The sequence below is a fragment of the Manihot esculenta genome, chromosome 9, assembly GCF_001659605.2.
Source record: "Manihot esculenta cultivar AM560-2 chromosome 9, M.esculenta_v8, whole genome shotgun sequence".
Classification (NCBI taxonomy): domain Eukaryota; kingdom Viridiplantae; phylum Streptophyta; class Magnoliopsida; order Malpighiales; family Euphorbiaceae; genus Manihot; species Manihot esculenta.
Genome location: NC_035169.2, coordinates 11,037,512 through 11,053,698, shown reverse-complemented (window position 1 = coordinate 11,053,698; position 16,187 = coordinate 11,037,512). Strand labels below are relative to the sequence as shown.

At 33.4% G+C, this 16,187-nt stretch overlaps 3 protein-coding genes across 7 annotated transcripts; 2 read left to right on the top strand and 1 right to left on the bottom strand.

Annotated features, from left to right (window-relative positions):
* The first annotated feature begins 1,044 nt into the window (after positions 1–1,044).
* Positions 1,045–6,257, top strand: LOC110623505 (OVARIAN TUMOR DOMAIN-containing deubiquitinating enzyme 12). Of its 2 annotated transcripts, XM_021768482.2 has the most exons (12): positions 1,045–1,287; positions 1,775–2,126; positions 2,218–2,378; positions 3,205–3,278; positions 3,774–3,828; positions 3,959–4,033; positions 4,143–4,216; positions 4,308–4,356; positions 4,706–4,790; positions 5,387–5,443; positions 5,727–5,832; positions 5,910–6,257. In XM_021768482.2, the coding sequence occupies exons 2-11, from the start codon at positions 1,805–1,807 to the stop codon at positions 5,786–5,788; spliced, it is 1,014 nt and encodes a 337-aa protein (XP_021624174.1). In that variant the 5' UTR covers positions 1,045–1,287; positions 1,775–1,804; the 3' UTR covers positions 5,789–5,832; positions 5,910–6,257. The 2 variants fall into 2 exon arrangements, with proteins under 2 accessions (XP_021624174.1, XP_043816332.1); XM_043960397.1 differs by having other exon boundaries at positions 5,727–6,220.
* Positions 6,258–7,032: 775 nt separating this feature from the next.
* LOC110621994 (RNA polymerase sigma factor sigF, chloroplastic) lies at positions 7,033–11,637 on the bottom strand. 4 transcript variants are annotated; one of them, XM_021766321.2, is made up of 9 exons: positions 11,339–11,637; positions 10,796–10,947; positions 10,429–10,550; positions 10,130–10,324; positions 9,783–10,053; positions 9,426–9,656; positions 8,365–8,505; positions 7,700–7,900; positions 7,033–7,510 (listed from the first exon to the last, which is right to left on the bottom strand). In XM_021766321.2, exons 1-9 carry the CDS (start codon positions 11,418–11,420, stop codon positions 7,223–7,225), a joined length of 1,683 nt encoding a protein of 560 aa, XP_021622013.1. In that variant the 5' UTR covers positions 11,421–11,637; the 3' UTR covers positions 7,033–7,222. The 4 variants fall into 4 exon arrangements, with proteins under 4 accessions (XP_021622013.1, XP_021622015.1, XP_021622016.1 ...); XM_021766323.2 differs by having other exon boundaries at positions 10,465–10,550; XM_021766324.2 differs by lacking the exon at positions 11,339–11,637 and having other exon boundaries at positions 10,429–10,543; positions 10,796–10,936.
* A 3,234-nt stretch (positions 11,638–14,871) lies between these two features.
* On the top strand, positions 14,872–15,697 carry LOC122724702 (small polypeptide DEVIL 16-like). Its single transcript, XM_043960467.1, has one exon. The coding sequence runs from the start codon at positions 15,016–15,018 to the stop codon at positions 15,190–15,192; it is 177 nt and encodes a 58-aa protein (XP_043816402.1). The 5' UTR covers positions 14,872–15,015; the 3' UTR covers positions 15,193–15,697.
* The last annotated feature ends 490 nt before the right edge of the window (positions 15,698–16,187 follow it).

The following is a 16,187-nucleotide window of genomic DNA, read 5'->3' as shown; positions in this document are numbered from 1 at the left end:
AAAAATTCTATTCGAATTGAATTAATTTAAAATTTTAATTTAAATTTTTATTCATTTCAATTTAATTTAATTTTTAATTTTAAAAATTTTAATTATTTTAATTTAATTTAATTTTAATAAAAAAATTAAAAAATTAAACTGAACCGATTAACTATAATAATATATTTTTTGCAATAATATATAGAAATTAAATTATATTAAAATTAAAATATTTTAATTAAATTTTAAAATATTAAAAATAAAATAAAAAAATTTATTAAAAATTTAAATTCATTAAATTAAATTAAATAAATTCAATTCAATTTAATTTTTAATTAAAATCAATCCAATTTAATTTTTATAAATATTAAAATTTTAATTTTTAATTTATTTAATTCTGCGTAAATTTATCCTAAACTGATTCAATGTTTATCGTACATATTAATTAAAATTAACAGAATTACTTAAATACACTTAATTTAAGCTTTAAAATATTAAGACTCTATTTATTTTATAAAAAATATATTTTAAAAACATATTTTTCATACGTGTCTCAATATGCGACACGATTACGGATGTGACTGGCACCTAAAGTTGGACTTTACCGGAAATCGTTGTGCTTCATGCTTAAGTGTTGGTTTGCTGACTGCTGAGTGGTGGACAGCTCGTTTTCAACTTTTTTTTTTTTCCTTTTTTGAAACTTTTAATTGCCAAAATTAGTTTTCAATTAAATATAACATATTTTAATTACAAAATTTAAATAATTAAATATATCTTTTGTATTTATATATTTACTTATTTTTAAATGGTATTTAAATTACAATTACAATTCCAAAAAATATATCTTAACTCTCAAGCACATTAGTTATTAAATGAAATAAAATAATAATAATAAATTAAGCAGCCAATTTATACTAAAAATGAATCAATCGCAGCCGTAACCTCTCATATTAAAAGAAATCCAAATTCAATCTCCACCGTTCAATTTCTGCACCAATCAAATTAACCATCACCATAATGTCCCGCCCCATCGATCAACCATAGAAAAATCTCTCTCTGTGCCTCCCTTTCTTGAATACGATTTCGAAAAAGTTCGACGTTTAACGCCACGGCAAACACTATATAAGGGAGCGAAACGCGCTCATTTCTCTCTCTTTCATTTCCTTTTCTCTAAGGTTTTCATAGTTATCTTCTTTTTTACTCGTCTCCTCTCTATAAATATACAGTGCCCTATCGTACCGTTTTTCTGCCCTTTTCTTTTTTCTTTATTGGCTGAAGATTCAAGCTTCTTGAATCCAAGCTGACCAGGTGAGTTCTTTTCTGTTTATTGAACGATCTTATTTATTTATTTATTATGTGTTTGTATCTCCGTGTTTGATTTTATGATTGATTGGTTGCTTGAAAGATAATGTTTAGTTGATTCATGAAAGGTAATTTGATTATTGTTTATAGGTTCATTTATATTATTGGCTGTTACATGTTCATAGAAAAGTAATTGACTAATTGATGTATTTATGATTTTGTAAAGGAGTAAAATCGAATTTGAAGTATTTTATTTCGAAGCACAAGAACCTTTAAAGGGTAGGGGGAAAAAGTAAACAACTTCCTTTTAAGGACATGTTTTTTTTTTAGACTAAAATGCTCGAGATCGTCAAGTGAAAGTTTGTTTCTTTTTTCTTCAATCTAATGGTTGACAGCTGATGCTCATATGATGCTTACCCTTGTTATTAAATATCTTGATGTGAACCCAATAATATAATATTGTACGAATTGAAAAAGTCAGCCAATTATTCAGGTTTTGGATTGGAGGGATTTTTCAAAGGAGATGGCAATGTATGAGCAAGATTCAGATGTAATCCAGTGGGGTCTTCGTCTGCTTGATGGGGATCCTCCTTTTTATCCTGGGTATTATGCTGGTGGTGGAGTACAAACTGGGGATGATTATCGTGGACATTATGTCAGAGATCATTATGACATATCAGATTGTACAGATGTGGACAGTGATGAGGCTATTGCCCGGACGCTGCAAGAAGAATTTTCACAGCTAGCTGTTAACTCTGGCTACTCACCTGCAAGAGAAGATCAATTGGAAATATCCATTTACAAGCATGATTGGCATGGCACACCAAGAAGGAGCTACAGTTCAGGTATGCGGTGAAGCTGCTAGTTTGACCTTCTTTTTCGGGGTAGCAAGTTTACTTAGTTATTCTAATCTGATTTCATGTTTATAATCTGCAGACCATGAGGATAGTCATGAAGATGCAGATGATATGGTTGCTTCTAGTTCTTGCTCCAGCCCTGAAAATGGGGAAGAGTATTCCTATTCTGCAGAATTTACTGATGAATATGGACTGGATGTGGAAGTCGGCAAGAGGCTGAATCAAATGATTCCTATCCCTGTAAGTTTAGCTGCTTTTGGGTCATACAGATGACTTCCTGTTCCCTCTTGGTGCAACTAATTATGCCCTGGGCCTTCACGTTGTCTTTGTTATTTTTTGACAGACTATTCTCTCAATTATAAAGTAATTGGCTTAGGTAACTTCAAGGTAGACAAAGTTAATACCTTTTTTATTCAATTTCAAGGATTGCATAGTAGAATAGGGATGAGGCAGAGAGTTGGTGTGTTCCCTCAATTCACAAGTATTTCTCCTGTGAGCCCACATACATGGCTTATGGGGGAAGTTTTAATTTTTATAATGTGTTTTGGTTGGCATCTTTGAAACTTGCACTTGCAAGTTCAATGTAATTTAGTGTTAAAATTTCTGGTATTATTGAATGAGACCTGCTTTATGAATCATTGCCTTGCTACTGTTATGTCATGAAAAATCATATTTAATTGAAGAATGTTGGAACGGCCTATAGTTATTTATATTGTTTGGATGCTCATCTTTGCACAAGGACATATCCAAATAACATTCTTTGACTTGCATAGCATATTTTCCCTCTCATCTTCCACAAGAGATTAAGTGATCTGCTTTGGTTTCAAGATTTTTCTTACTGGATAAGCATGCAAGCACATAAATATAGAAACTTCTTAATGTTTGAGCATGTATTCAAGATTTCAAGCTCTTATTGGGGCAATAATTCTACTTATGATTATTCAAGTATCTTTCAATTATCATTTTCAAACCAAAGCACATGAATCTGCATGCATACATTTGAGCATATGAAGCCATTGTATCTATGAATTTTGCTTATCCTGAATTTGTCATTTGTTCTGTGTAGCATGTTCCTAGAATCAATGGAGAAATACCTTCAATTGATGAAGCAACTTCAGATCATGAAAGGCTTCTTAACAGGTAATAAATTTAAGGTTTGTGATTTTATGAGCATCGACAACAACTCCATATAGACCTTGAATTAGGCCAAAGTCCAAACTGGCCACTAATTTTATACCAAGCAGTTCATATTTTCCCAATATTTGATAACTATGATTAATGCATGAAAACACTCATTATTAATTGACAAAAATAAACAAAAATTTGACAAAAGATCAATTATAAAATTGCTCAATTCTAATTACTTAACTCATAATGTATATATATAACTTTTTTAAAATTTTTTTGATGAAATTCCAGATCTACATCCTGATTCCTCCCTAATTCAATCTTAACTGTTGCAGAATCCATGGCTAAATAGAGATTGCTTTTTTATGTAAAGCAAAGTGATGCAAAAGAGTAAAACTAATCCTGTCCAATTCTATGGGATTGTGGTTAACTTATTTGGTTTTTGTTCATTATGATATGTCTAGTACCTAAAGTTATATCAATGCTTATATGTTATCTTTAATCTAGATTGCAGTTATATGACTTTGTTGAGGTCAAGGTTCAAGGGGATGGTAACTGTCAGGTTAGTTTTTGGTTTCCTTTTCCTTTTTGCCAATCTCGTTAGTCTAAGTTAACCATATTATCTTTGATTTATGAAGCACTGATAAAGCAAAACTCTTAGTATTTACTATTCTACCTTTTTCATTTTTCAGTTTCGTGCTTTATCAGATCAATTGTACAACACACCTGATCGCCACCAAGTTGTGAGGCAACGCATTGTAAACCAGGTTTGCTTTATTCCTGATCCTGTTGTTATCAATTGAACTGAATTTTTATTGAGTTGGTTACAACCGATTTCTCTTCTGAACTGATGGAATTATAATGCTTTGTGATCAGCTGAGATCTCACCCGGAGATATATGAAGGGTATGTGCCCATGGAATACGGTGACTATTTGAAGAAGATGTCCAAGTATTAACATAACTCTTCCTTCATAGGTGATTATAGTGAATTTTGAGCTCAGTACATTGTTTCTCATCTCCTTCAATTGTGGTTTTGCCAGGAATGGTGAATGGGGAGATCATGTCACATTGCAGGCAGCTGCTGATTCGGTAGGGACAATAATGATTCTTTCTCATTTTTTCCCCTTTTGGTTCTATGAGAATGAGATGCATGACCTGGTTATTGAAACGCAGCTCTCACCTAAGATTATCTTAGGTGTACCAACCAGGCTAAGTGCGCTCAGTCTGGATTACATGACCTTTGTCCTGTGGAGGACAGGGTCTTGTTTGACTTGACCTTTGAATAATGCTTGTGCTATGGTGTTGCATATTGTTCCGTTGTTTAAGTTAAGCTTTGAAAATGTTTTTGAGGTTTGTTTAAAATTATGTTTTGCCATACTGATACTAAAATATTGATGTGTTTTTGTTCCATTCTAATCCCACAAAGTATCAATTGCAGTATGGTGTGAAAATACTTGTTATGACCTCTTTTAAAGACACCTGCTACATTGAGATTCTGCCCATCAACCAGAAGTCAAAAGGAGGTAATAATATAATTTCTTCCCCATTGCATAGTGGAAGTTACAGTAACATTTTTCTGTGGATGTGCTTGCCAGTCTCTTTGCTTCTGTTCATATCAATTTTCTTTTCATCTTTTCCTTGCTTTCAACATGCTGCTTTTTATGATATCACTTCTAGTTGTATTATGTGATGTTGGTATTGTAATGGTAATAAATGTCAGATGCGATCAATAATTATGATGAACCTTCATCAGATGTACTATGATTTGTTAGGTAAACATTTAGTTAATGTGTTTGTCACCCCTGATCAGCAGAACATCACAATTTGTGAATATAAAAACCTGCCATCTCAGTTGTTTTTCTTAGTGCTGCTTTATGAAAGCATTGAAGTAGAAGTTCCATCACTTCTGTTGTTTGCTTTCTTATGCTTTTAGAAGCACTAAAATAGTAACTCTGCAACTGACCATAATGCCATAAAAATTCTCCTTTTATCCTTCCCTACAAGATTAATGAATTATTGATGTTACCTTTGTTTCTTGAGTAGGATATAAAATCTTCTTGTGAAATTGTTAAAACCTTTACTTTTGAATTTTGATGAAGAATTTGTGTTTTGAATGCAGCAATTTTCTTGAGTTTTTGGGCAGAGGTGCACTACAATTCTATATATTTTCAAGGAGGTAATCTTTACTTCACTAATATTTATTTTCTTGGAACCCACTTGGGTGTTAGATATTGTCAAACTTGGTAATCAACAGAACAAAACTTTTACGCCATAAATATAAATTAAATGATCTCAGAACTTTCATTGGTTTTTTTCAATCATAGCTTTGGTTTCGTGTCAATTTTGCTTCATCTGAAATAGTGATGGAAGCTGTGATTGTGTCATGCAAGTTATGAAAAATTAGCTTTCATTTTAATCCATAGGAACCTGATGCATCTACATTTATGATCTTGATTCAGATACAGCTTCTAACGAGCACCGGAAGAAGAAGAAGTGGTGGAGTTTTGGGAGTAGGCACTAGATATGGCTGGCTTTTGAGCTAAACGCCCTTTGCAGCAATGGCTGGTATTTAGTTTGTGCAAGGTCTTCTTGGTGCAAGGCTTTCTTGTAATGTGTACATTCCTAATGTCCCAATTTTGCAGGAATCCCTAGCATGCCAGATCTCATCTTTCTATAGAAAAAGAGTGGAAATCAGACACAGCATATCTTTTCATTCTTTGGATATAAGAATAGAGCACGGATAAAATTTGGGTTTAAGTTTCATTTCTGATTCTCATTGAGTTCTCTGGTGTAGCCATTTCTCTCTAGTCTCCAACAATATCCTCAAGTACATTATTATTATTGTTGTTGTTGTCTTGAGATTTGAAGACAAACTCCAAACTGTGATGTTAAAAACAAGGTATATAATCTTCGTTTCAAAAAGAGAATGCATGAGCATTGCAATCTTTAAATATGGAAAAGTATAATCAAATGTTCTACTATTGACATTCCATTGTATGTGGAGGGGGGATGAGCCAAATTTGATCACTATTATAGAACATTCAAGGATATTTCTTTGGTAAATGTTTTATTTTTACTGAACTGAATTACCAATATATTATAAGAGTTAAATCTTCCACAAACAATAATACGTTGATAAATATTACAAAAATATTTATTTTATACTTTATTATTAATAAATATGTTATAATAATTAAAATAATCAAGATAAAAATGATTAATAATATTATTTAACAATTCTTACATTAGTTAAAATATAAAATTAATATTTTGTTGTTAAAACATTTTTAAAATGTTATTTTATTATTTATTTTAGGGCAAATATGGGATAAACTGGACAAAAAAAAAAATTAATCTTGAACAAAATATGACATCGTCTCAAAATTCAAGGAAAAGTGAGACTTATTCTATTTTGGTAGATAAGTGCATAGATCTAAAAGAAATCCATGGATTAAAAAAGAATAAACCGCTCAAAATAGAAGATATATATTGTTATACACAATAAAATAAAAATAAAACAAACATACAAAGTTCTTTGAAAAATAAAAGTGGGAGGAAGTTGACGAAATTGGTTCTGCAACTATCTTGAGAAGTGCAAGAGCTACAAATTATCATCTTCTAACCAATGGGTTTTATTTCATTTGCTACCAGAGTCGTCAGAGTTCTGTCGCTAAGAGATCTCGAGTTCGAAACTCCAGTCAGAACCAATTATACCAAAAAAAAATGATCATCTTCTAACCAGAAACAAGCATACAGAGGAACTCGTCAAAGAAATACAGGAATGTATTAACAAACAAATGCATCAAAGAATAAGCATTCATCTTCTACTACAAAATCAGAATTGCTAAGCATCAATACATAGCCTAATCTTGGCTAGCCCAAATTCTTTATAAAACTAACCAAGGGTCTCACCAAGTTATGCTTGAAAACACAGAGGAACATAAGGTCATTAAATCTAAACAAGTAAATCTGCATATGCCTCAAGTCCATGGCTACCAAGACATTGCTTGAGCTTATACAATGCTCGGCTTTCTAATTGCCTTACCCTTTCCTTGGACAATCCAAATACATTACCAATTTCGGACAGCGATTTTGGCTTGCCATCCTCAATGCCATACCTTAGCCTGATTATCTGCCTTTCCTTCAGGTTCAGAATATTTAGGAGCCCATGAACATGTTGTCTCATCAATTGTTTTGCTGCACCCACATCTGGGATCTCAATTTCAGTGTCTGCAGTTATTTCCTGCAAATGTTGCAAATGTCAAAAGATAAAAAAAAGTCAGGTACCTGAAAAAGCGAGGGCAACTACACGAGATTTCAGAAGTATAATATAGCTCATAAAATGTTCCAGGTACTTGTACCTGAAAACCGTGCCTTAGCTCTCTCTTCCATAAGTCAAGGGATTAGATCGACAGAGAGAAGAAGTATTTACCTGGAAAGTAGTAGCTTGGTCTGCCCAGACAGTTCGTTGCATCGATACTGGCATTCTTGCCATGAAAAGCAATCTTTCCAACTTATCAACTGTAATTCCTGTACGTTTTGCTAATTCTTCTTTGGTTGGGTTATGATTTCCTTCCTGAATATATGACCTCTTTGCTTCCATTACTTTGCCCAAGATATGATACACATTCTCCTGAAAATGATATATTAATAGTTCTCATTCAGAAAGCAAGTTATGCTGGTTCTTAATGCGTTTTAAGTAAAATTTTCGTAAGAGACTCAAACACACGGATTCTCTATAAATCTAAATAGATAATAGAAGGCTTGTTATGTAATAGTATAGTAATGACTTACATAACATAATTACCAATAAAAAAACCTTGGAGTTTAGAGGTCCAGCTAGTATCAATGTATTCAACAAGACAACATATTTCTTTATAACACAAGAATAAATACGCGGCTAGATCAATTATTGTAGTAATATTGCTCATCTTCCTGGTCAACCTTGATATGAAATTTAATCATTTTCCTGAAATTCGTAAACTTACCAACAAAATAACTAAAACAGCAGATACATAGATAAAGAATGAAAAATACCTTTTTTTTAAAAAAAAAAAAGAAAAAAAAAAAAAGAGGAGTGAAGGAGATTTGCATTACTGGTAAACGAATTGTCCTAGAGTGCAGAAATACGGCCTTCCTAACAGTCTGCCTTATCCACCAGTATGCATAAGTGCCAAATCGGCACCCAACTTGTGGTTTGAATTTCTCAATGCTTTTCATAAGACCCATGCTTCCTTCCTAGAAGAATATCAGAAAAATTAGAGAAAGACCATCACAGTTCATTCAAATGCAGGCACATTTCTCTAGTTAATGTCCTTGATTAAAATCACTGATTTTCATTTCCTGTTCTTCCATTTCTTGATTGAAAAGAAAACTTCAGATCGTGAACTGCCCCTTCGATGCAAATCTAATACTAGTCAACAATAATTGCTTTCTTTATGCTATATAATAAGCAAACAATGCCCATGGGATGTAAAAGAATTGATAACAAGGCCACTCGATTTAATAAGGAATAAAATAGCATCCACCAAGATGCCCACAGAGAGTACGAAAAATACCCTAGTTCAACACAAGATGGGATTTCAGAGAAATTATAACAGCATGTGAGATGTTCCAGCAACCACCATGATTAAATGTTCATAGTAATATTGAGTGAAGGCTCATCAAATAGTAAAGCTACATATGCTCATCAAATTAACTATCACAGTTACAGAAACTTAATTACTCCAATCCATATATTCGTTCCAACCAGAACTATGCATTACACAATATTTAAAAAGATCAAATCATCAAATCTTTCCCTATAATAACTTCAGAAGCCATTTTATCGCCTAGTTATGCCTTCCTTCTTTGTCCCTTTTGCTAAATGTAATCATGTCTCACTGACACATCTAAATGTCTACACTCATATTCATGAACCATCTTAAATGCTTTCCCTGAACTTTTCCTCAATTACTGCCACCTTCCTTCGATTTTGTATACCCCAAAATCTCCATCAAAGTTAACCAAGAAAGACCAAACAGAATGATACAAAAAAGAAAAAAAACTGCTACTAGCATGTCTAAATTTCTACGGAAAAAAAAAACAAGGTTTTCATATCTTTGCACTCATTAGTAACAAGAAAGAAATAAATGCACCCATGTGGGTTCTAGCTAAACCTGCATTAAGTCCTGAAGGCTGAGACCGCGGCCCTGATATTGTTTAGCAATATGAACTACCATCCGCAGATTTGCAGTAATCAGCTTTTCTCTGCTGATGTTACAAGCACAAAGTTGTGACTGCAAGGCTGAACAACTAAGCCCAACAACATCAGCCCATTCAACCAAGGTTGGTTCACGGCCAAATTGAAACTGAAGACTTTTCTTTGCCTTCTCCAACCTCATTAAATCCTGTTTCATGTGCCCATGTCCAGCAAAAAAGACCATAAATCAAGTACCCTCGAGTTTTTTAATAAAAAGCATTCATTAAACAAGCATCCAGCTTCATTTTAAGTTAAATGTGATTCAGAGATACACCTGTACTTGAGCAACCAATTCAGACTCCTCTTTAGCAGTCAAAAGTTGTTTTGTTTCAGGACCCCACAAAAATAATCGAAGTGGATCCTTTGGATCAAATCCTTCATTTATCTTTTTTTGTACATCAGCCCTCCTAGAATTATAAGGCTCATGAAAAACATCTCTTGCTTTTGGCACCCTCCGAGTTTTAGACTGTCTCTCCAAATGCCGTGTTGACCTAACAGTTTTCACCTCCTCAACTGAGAAGTCAGATGAACATGTGGTCCTCAAGCTGCAAGAATTTAGACATCAGTCCTCAAACAGAAACGCAAGGTAAAGAGAAACATTAAAAAGCAAAAGAAACAAACCTATTAGAAACTACGTCATCAAGATCACTGCATTTCTCAGCTAATAATGCTGCTTCTTTTGAAGCTGACAAAGCTTTCTTAGCAAGGTCAATCACATTAGTTGCTTCAACCGGCATAAGCTTGTCGGTATTGGCAGTGATGGACTGCACAGTCAATGACCAGGATGGACTTTGCGCTATTTGTAAAGGAGACTTTCTACAACAGCAAAACAGGTAACCATGTAAGATTGCTTTTCAGAAACAAGTCTAAACCTAAAGAAATTAATGCAAACAGCAAGAAATAAAACATATCCATCTTACAAATTCCAAAATTTGGGCCAACCAAGTGAGCAATACCCGGATTCCAGCACCAGTTGATCCAAACCACCATTCTCTTCATTTACTGAGGTCCCAACTTCCATCTGTTTTCTATCCACTGTTGTCTAGTAGGAAGCAGACACACAGTAAATATTTACATTACTACTAAACGGCATGATTCATTTTGCAACAAAAAATTCAAATGAATTCTGCAAAATCATGCAAGAATTTAATTTCTTTTAAAATGAAAATGCTTTAAGCTAAAAAGGATTGAATTCTTTCCTTCCAAACAAGAGAGTTATTAAAAAAGAAATCATATGAATTGAGTTCTTATAAAATTCTTGATACCAAACAATGAAATTATTATAACCTGAGAAATTCTGTCTTCCTTGACTACGTTCAGGAGAGGCCTAATCTCCTCACGCTGCTCTTGCAAAAGAACAGAAGTAGGGAAATTTCGAGCTATAGAAGTGGTTGGAACAGGAGTAACCGTAGAAACCGCTTGTTCATGAAACATCAAAACTGCAAAAACACAAGCACAAGCAAATATCAAGTTACCAGAATAGTTACCAAGGTTGTTAATCCTTAATTCATCCGTATAAAGTGGTATAAGTAGTATTATAACAGATTAAAACCCAGTCATTGGTAGTATCCAAGAGGGTCATCTCCTAGAAAAACTTAAGCAACTTTAACATTTCTTTTCAAAAAACAAAAGGAAGCTCCATTGGCTTACTTAAGAACAGAAAAGAGAAAAATAATTAAAAATCCAAAATGCCTTGAGCCAATTGACCATCTTGGAATTCAGAGGCATTATTTTTTCTGTTGTCTGGCAGAAAATCAAATGAGACAAGAACTAAAACGGATTATAGAACTATAACTAAATTTCATAAATTGCAATGATTCTATATCTTACCAGGAGAAGAGAGACAACTCTTGAGGTGGGTTCTTCGAGGAAATGTTGGGGGAGAAGAAAGCAAAGTCCTTCCAGCATCCATTTGATAACAAATATAATGTCTTGAATGTAGTTAATTATATCAGTGAATGTGCTCCAAGTGGGTATTGGTCTTTTGAGATGCTGTCAGTGAATTCATGGCAACATTTACTCCTTTGAGAAGATGATAGACCAGATAACAGTTGAAGCTTCCAGTTCCAGAGATTTTTCACACCGCAAAATGGGCGACGCTAGTCTGCTCACGGTGGAATATAGAGGATCACGTTGTGCTGCTGCTGCAGCCACTATTATCTTCTTTGGGCTATTGCCCATAACTTGGGCCATCCCCAATTAGCCGAAACCCATATCGAATTGCCCATTTCAAGAAATTAGTGACTGAATTAGCAAATCGATTTAGTATTTAAGCTTGAGATAGATTGAAAAGTGAGAAAAATATTTTTCTAATTTCTCATGAATGACAAGTGGGAAAAATATTATTTATTTCATGAATACCACTCATATGTTTATATATATATATTTCCCATTACATATAGGATAAAAAGAGTAGCATCTAACATTTATTTTTGTCCTAATAAAACTAGTAGTCTTAATTAAGACTCATATAAACTTGATTAATTCTAGTACTTAACGTGGTTCAAGTCCAACCACAACTTCAATAACCGAATTGCTACGAACTTCATAATGAGAGAGAGGAAGATCATCGCTCATCATTTCACCGTTATACTTTAAACTCAAAATATGGCTAAAAATAGCCCATTTCCTTTCAACTTTCTCCCTCAGTTCTAATACAGTAGTTGTTGATTTCACCTTCATACGAGTTTCTTTGACTGGAGATTTTGCTAAAATATAAAATTTTAACTGTGGAGGAACCGTATCAAGTTCAAAACAAACAATTTCTCGAAAATTATAAGATTCAAGAGAACGATTTTCTTCCAACATTTGACCGTTGCAAAAAAGAGCTTGCGAGTGAACTTCAAAATTCATAAGTGATTCAACCATTTGTTTTACTTCAAAAATAGTTGCATCTTGTGGCATGACGAAATCGATGGACAATTCATTTTTAGTCACCTTCACATTCACCATTTTGTTTTCCTTGTAGTATGAGACGGTGAAAGTGAAAGTGAAAGGAATAAATGTGAGAAAGTCATGCAATGAAATGATTGCATGTTCTCTTCATTCCTCATCACAAATTATATGTGCTGTAGTGAATGTGATATGAGCCGGTAAGAGAGAAGGCATGCAATTTTAGTTGTGGAACAGAAAAGGAGAAAGGGTTGCATCAAGGAAGCCTGAAATCCGCAGACGACGGGTCGTTTTTGCAGTTTGTTTTGATGGGCCTCATGTGAGGAAATCTATTGCAAGTAATAGGCTGTAGCTCGCTTTTATTAATGGGCTCGGCCCATCAACAAATTAAGATTGCTAAACCTTGTCTGAGCATTTGGAAGATGTGCATAGATGCAGCGGGTGAGTCAAACCTTGTTAGTACCAAAGTAATTATTAATCAAAACAGCAGAAAAGTAAAAATTTTTGGATAATTATTGATCTGATTTACCCATGGGTGGCAGGACAGAAAACCCTAGAAAAAATGTACTTAAGTTGAAGAAACAGGCAGTAGAAAATTGGTTAAAGATGAAAACAGATTAAGCAATGCATAAGAGATGGCGACCCATCGATAAAAAAGGTTTCCTAAGTTCCAAAAAAGAAGAAGTAAAAATTTAAAAAAAAAAAAAAAAAAAAAAAAAAAAAACTGGTGTGTTTGCACATGGCAGGCCCCATGCACAGGGTTTCTGACTTTCCCTTTTGAATTGGTGATGGATATGTTGGTACAACCCATGAAACTGCATCATCACAATTTTTTTTTAACATCATCACCCATTTCAACTTTATTTCTAGCTAACCTAACCCTACACTCTTTTTAACCATATTATATTATGTATCTCACAACACACATATTCCTTTAATCATAAGCTCCATACTCGATAACTATTATAGAAGTGCATATTATAAAAATTTTCAATATGAATGTAAATTTAATTAAAAAATTTTCAATATGAATGTAAATTTGATTAAAATTTAGTTAGAAAAAAAGATGTTACATTTCTTTTATCACTTTTCATTTTATCTGTTAATAACGTCTAACTGCCTCTATACTACAGTACCATCTGTCTCTGTCACTCAGATCGGTACGTATGGATGAGTCAAAGCACCCCTCCATACTAGGCGGTCATTTAATTCTGTCCATACATGTAGTCAGAGCACCCCTCCATATTTTCGGGCTGGATTTTTCATGGATAGACCCGCACATGTAGTCAATCTGGTCCGCCTCTCATCACAGGGCTAGGTCATGCAATGTTAGGCCAGTCTACCTGTTTGTAGCTCGATAGGCTTTGGGCCATATTCTTTCCCAGAACCAGGGTCACGCGATGTTAAGCCGATCTATCTGCTTGTGGCTTGATGGGTTTTGAGCCATATTCCTCATCCTGGTAAGGAAGCCGGCGATCATCATATTTAAATCATAATTATAAGTTTTATTTCTATTATAAGTTTTAAACATATAAAAGTGGTTCCAAGTTGATTCATGGGAAAATTTTGTTAATGTAGCTAGGAATAAATTTTATATGTTTTTTCTAAAACAGGAATATTCCAAGCCACCAAGTTGTGATTGCCTGTAAAAGGGCAATGCAAACAACTAATCATGTGTACTAATGATTAGTTAATGATTTAAGTTCATAATTATCCTTTTAACTCTACCAAAAGTTTGATTGGCTATAAGAAGAAAAATCCAATACTCTTCTTCTTCAAAATAATTGTTTACAACTAAATTTAAAGAACACATCAGACAACCCATAGCTTCAAATTTCAATGCTCATTCATTTTCTTAATAAAGCCATCAATAAACTAGAGAAACTTTCTTGGTCACTAATAATTGGTAAAAGACAATATGCATACTATGCAAGAAACCGTTTGACATATCAATCCCACTTGCAATTTTGCACCTTTTAATTATTTGAATTCTCTTTGAACCTTTAATGGATGGATTCGCAATACCTATTTAGAAATTTCTTGATAACCAGAGTTCGATTTCCTGAATTTAAGGCACAAAAGTATAGAATTTGGTCTTTGATAAAAGTGTAGAACTTGATGATAATGTATATATATATATATAACAAGGGATGGGTCCAAGAGGCCTATTTCTAATATTTGAGGTGAAATGGCAGTGAGCATTGGTCCATATTGTGTCTTCATATGCTGCACCATTCTTTCCTGGCAACTGGTGGGTTACAATGGCTACAGAAGAGACCTAATGACAATGGAGAGAGCCCAACCCACTTCAACATATTGGGAGTATATTATTATATTTTAATTTATAAATAAAACCCACAATATATTTTCAAATATGATTTGAAATTAGATCTCAAATAAGCTCTAATCAGCAAATAAATGTCTCTTCTCTATCTATATATAAAGACACACCAAGTTCTCATCTAAGCCTTTATATATTTTACAGCTTCTAATGCTTAGTTGCTTGCATTGTTTCTTTCTTGCAGTGACAGTATTATATAACTATATATATAAATTTATATATATATATATATATATATAGATTTAGCTCATTTTTCCTTTCTCTTTCATGATCAATGGCTGACAAGGAAAGGAACAACAGCTTTAATAACCAGCGAGTATGCGAACCCTGCAGATCTTTTGGCCAGAAATGCAGTCATTTGGTGAAGAAGCAACGAGCCAAGTTCTACATTCTCCGCCGATGCGTAGCTATGCTTATTTGTTGGCATGAACGCGAGCGTGGAGAGCCCTGATGATGATGACTGATGAGGAACCCCATCTGCCTCGCTAGCTCTTCTGCTTGCTTGCTTGTTTATTGTCTTGATGAGCCATATATGTATGAGAGTGTAATTAATAGGGGTGCTTTTATATATTATAAATCGTAGCTTTTATTTTATTTTATTTCAAGATATATACTATCATTAATTAATTATAGTATTTATCTTGAATTTGGCTTCTCAATATCCGCTAGATCTCTATCTCAGCTTCTAGCTCTCAAGATTCTAGTTATTTTCTTGTCCCCATTTTCTTGTCAAACAAACAGACGTGGTTTTAATAATGTTGCTCCTTCTGGTTTTCACTTGATATTGCTTCTGTGAAGCTGGATCTGCATGGAAGGCTAATACTTGAAGAAATTGAAGGCACTCACAGAAGGATGAATTCTGGTTTTGCTACAAAATTTGGAGGTGGGTTTGTTTTCTTAGTGATAATTATTATTTAGAGTTCAAGAACATATATATATAGCTTTTTTTTTCCTCATCTTCAGCTAGTTCTCCATCTAGTAAAAGGAATGCTTCTTTTTTTTTTTTTTAATTACAGTTCTTGACATCAACTTGTCATTTTCTTGCCAGGAATAGCAATTTTCTAGGAGGAAAAAAAAAGAAATTTCAGTTTCCCCACTAAAATCTACAAACAGCTAAACAAATTTTCTCTAGAAATAACATGAAATTAACCAAATGGTGGGTAAAGAAAATGCAAGAAAGGCACTTCCCAGCATATAGCTTTCATCTTTCTTTTTTCCTTTCAAGTAATTAAATTAATTAAACATGGGAATGATTAAAACATTATTAAATAATTACAAATCAAAGTAATTAAAGACATGATTTTTTTTTTTTGGGAAAATTAGCAAGTAGCATCATGGACATATACAGTGTTGCCCTCAATCATTAATAGACTTGCTACCCCCCAAATTTATCTATGATGATGTGCCAATTCAGACTATCTAATCACTTGGCCTCATCACTTCATG

What these genes read in the sequence shown, in the direction of transcription:
- LOC122724702 (XM_043960467.1), top strand. Translation starts at nt 15,016, where the DNA reads ATGGCTGACAAGGAAAGGAACAACAGCTTTAATAACCAGCGAGTATGC.
- LOC110623505 (XM_021768482.2), top strand. Translation starts at nt 1,805, where the DNA reads ATGGCAATGTATGAGCAAGATTCAGATGTAATCCAGTGGGGTCTTCGT. An exon ending in TATTTGAAGAAGATGTCCAA is followed by an intron (nt 4,217 to 4,307) that starts GTATTAACATAA and finishes TGGTTTTGCCAG; the next exon opens with GAATGGTGAATGGGGAGATC. An exon ending in TGCAGGCAGCTGCTGATTCG is followed by an intron (nt 4,357 to 4,705) that starts GTAGGGACAATA and finishes TATCAATTGCAG; the next exon opens with TATGGTGTGAAAATACTTGT.
- LOC110621994 (XM_021766321.2), bottom strand. Translation starts at nt 11,420, where the DNA reads ATGGATGCTGGAAGGACTTTGCTTTCTTCTCCCCCAACATTTCCTCGA. An exon ending in GAGTTGTCTCTCTTCTCCTG is followed by an intron (nt 10,948 to 11,338) that starts GTAAGATATAGA and finishes GTGTTTTTGCAG; the next exon opens with TTTTGATGTTTCATGAACAA. An exon ending in TGGCCCAAATTTTGGAATTT is followed by an intron (nt 10,325 to 10,428) that starts GTAAGATGGATA and finishes TTGCTGTTGTAG; the next exon opens with AAAGTCTCCTTTACAAATAG.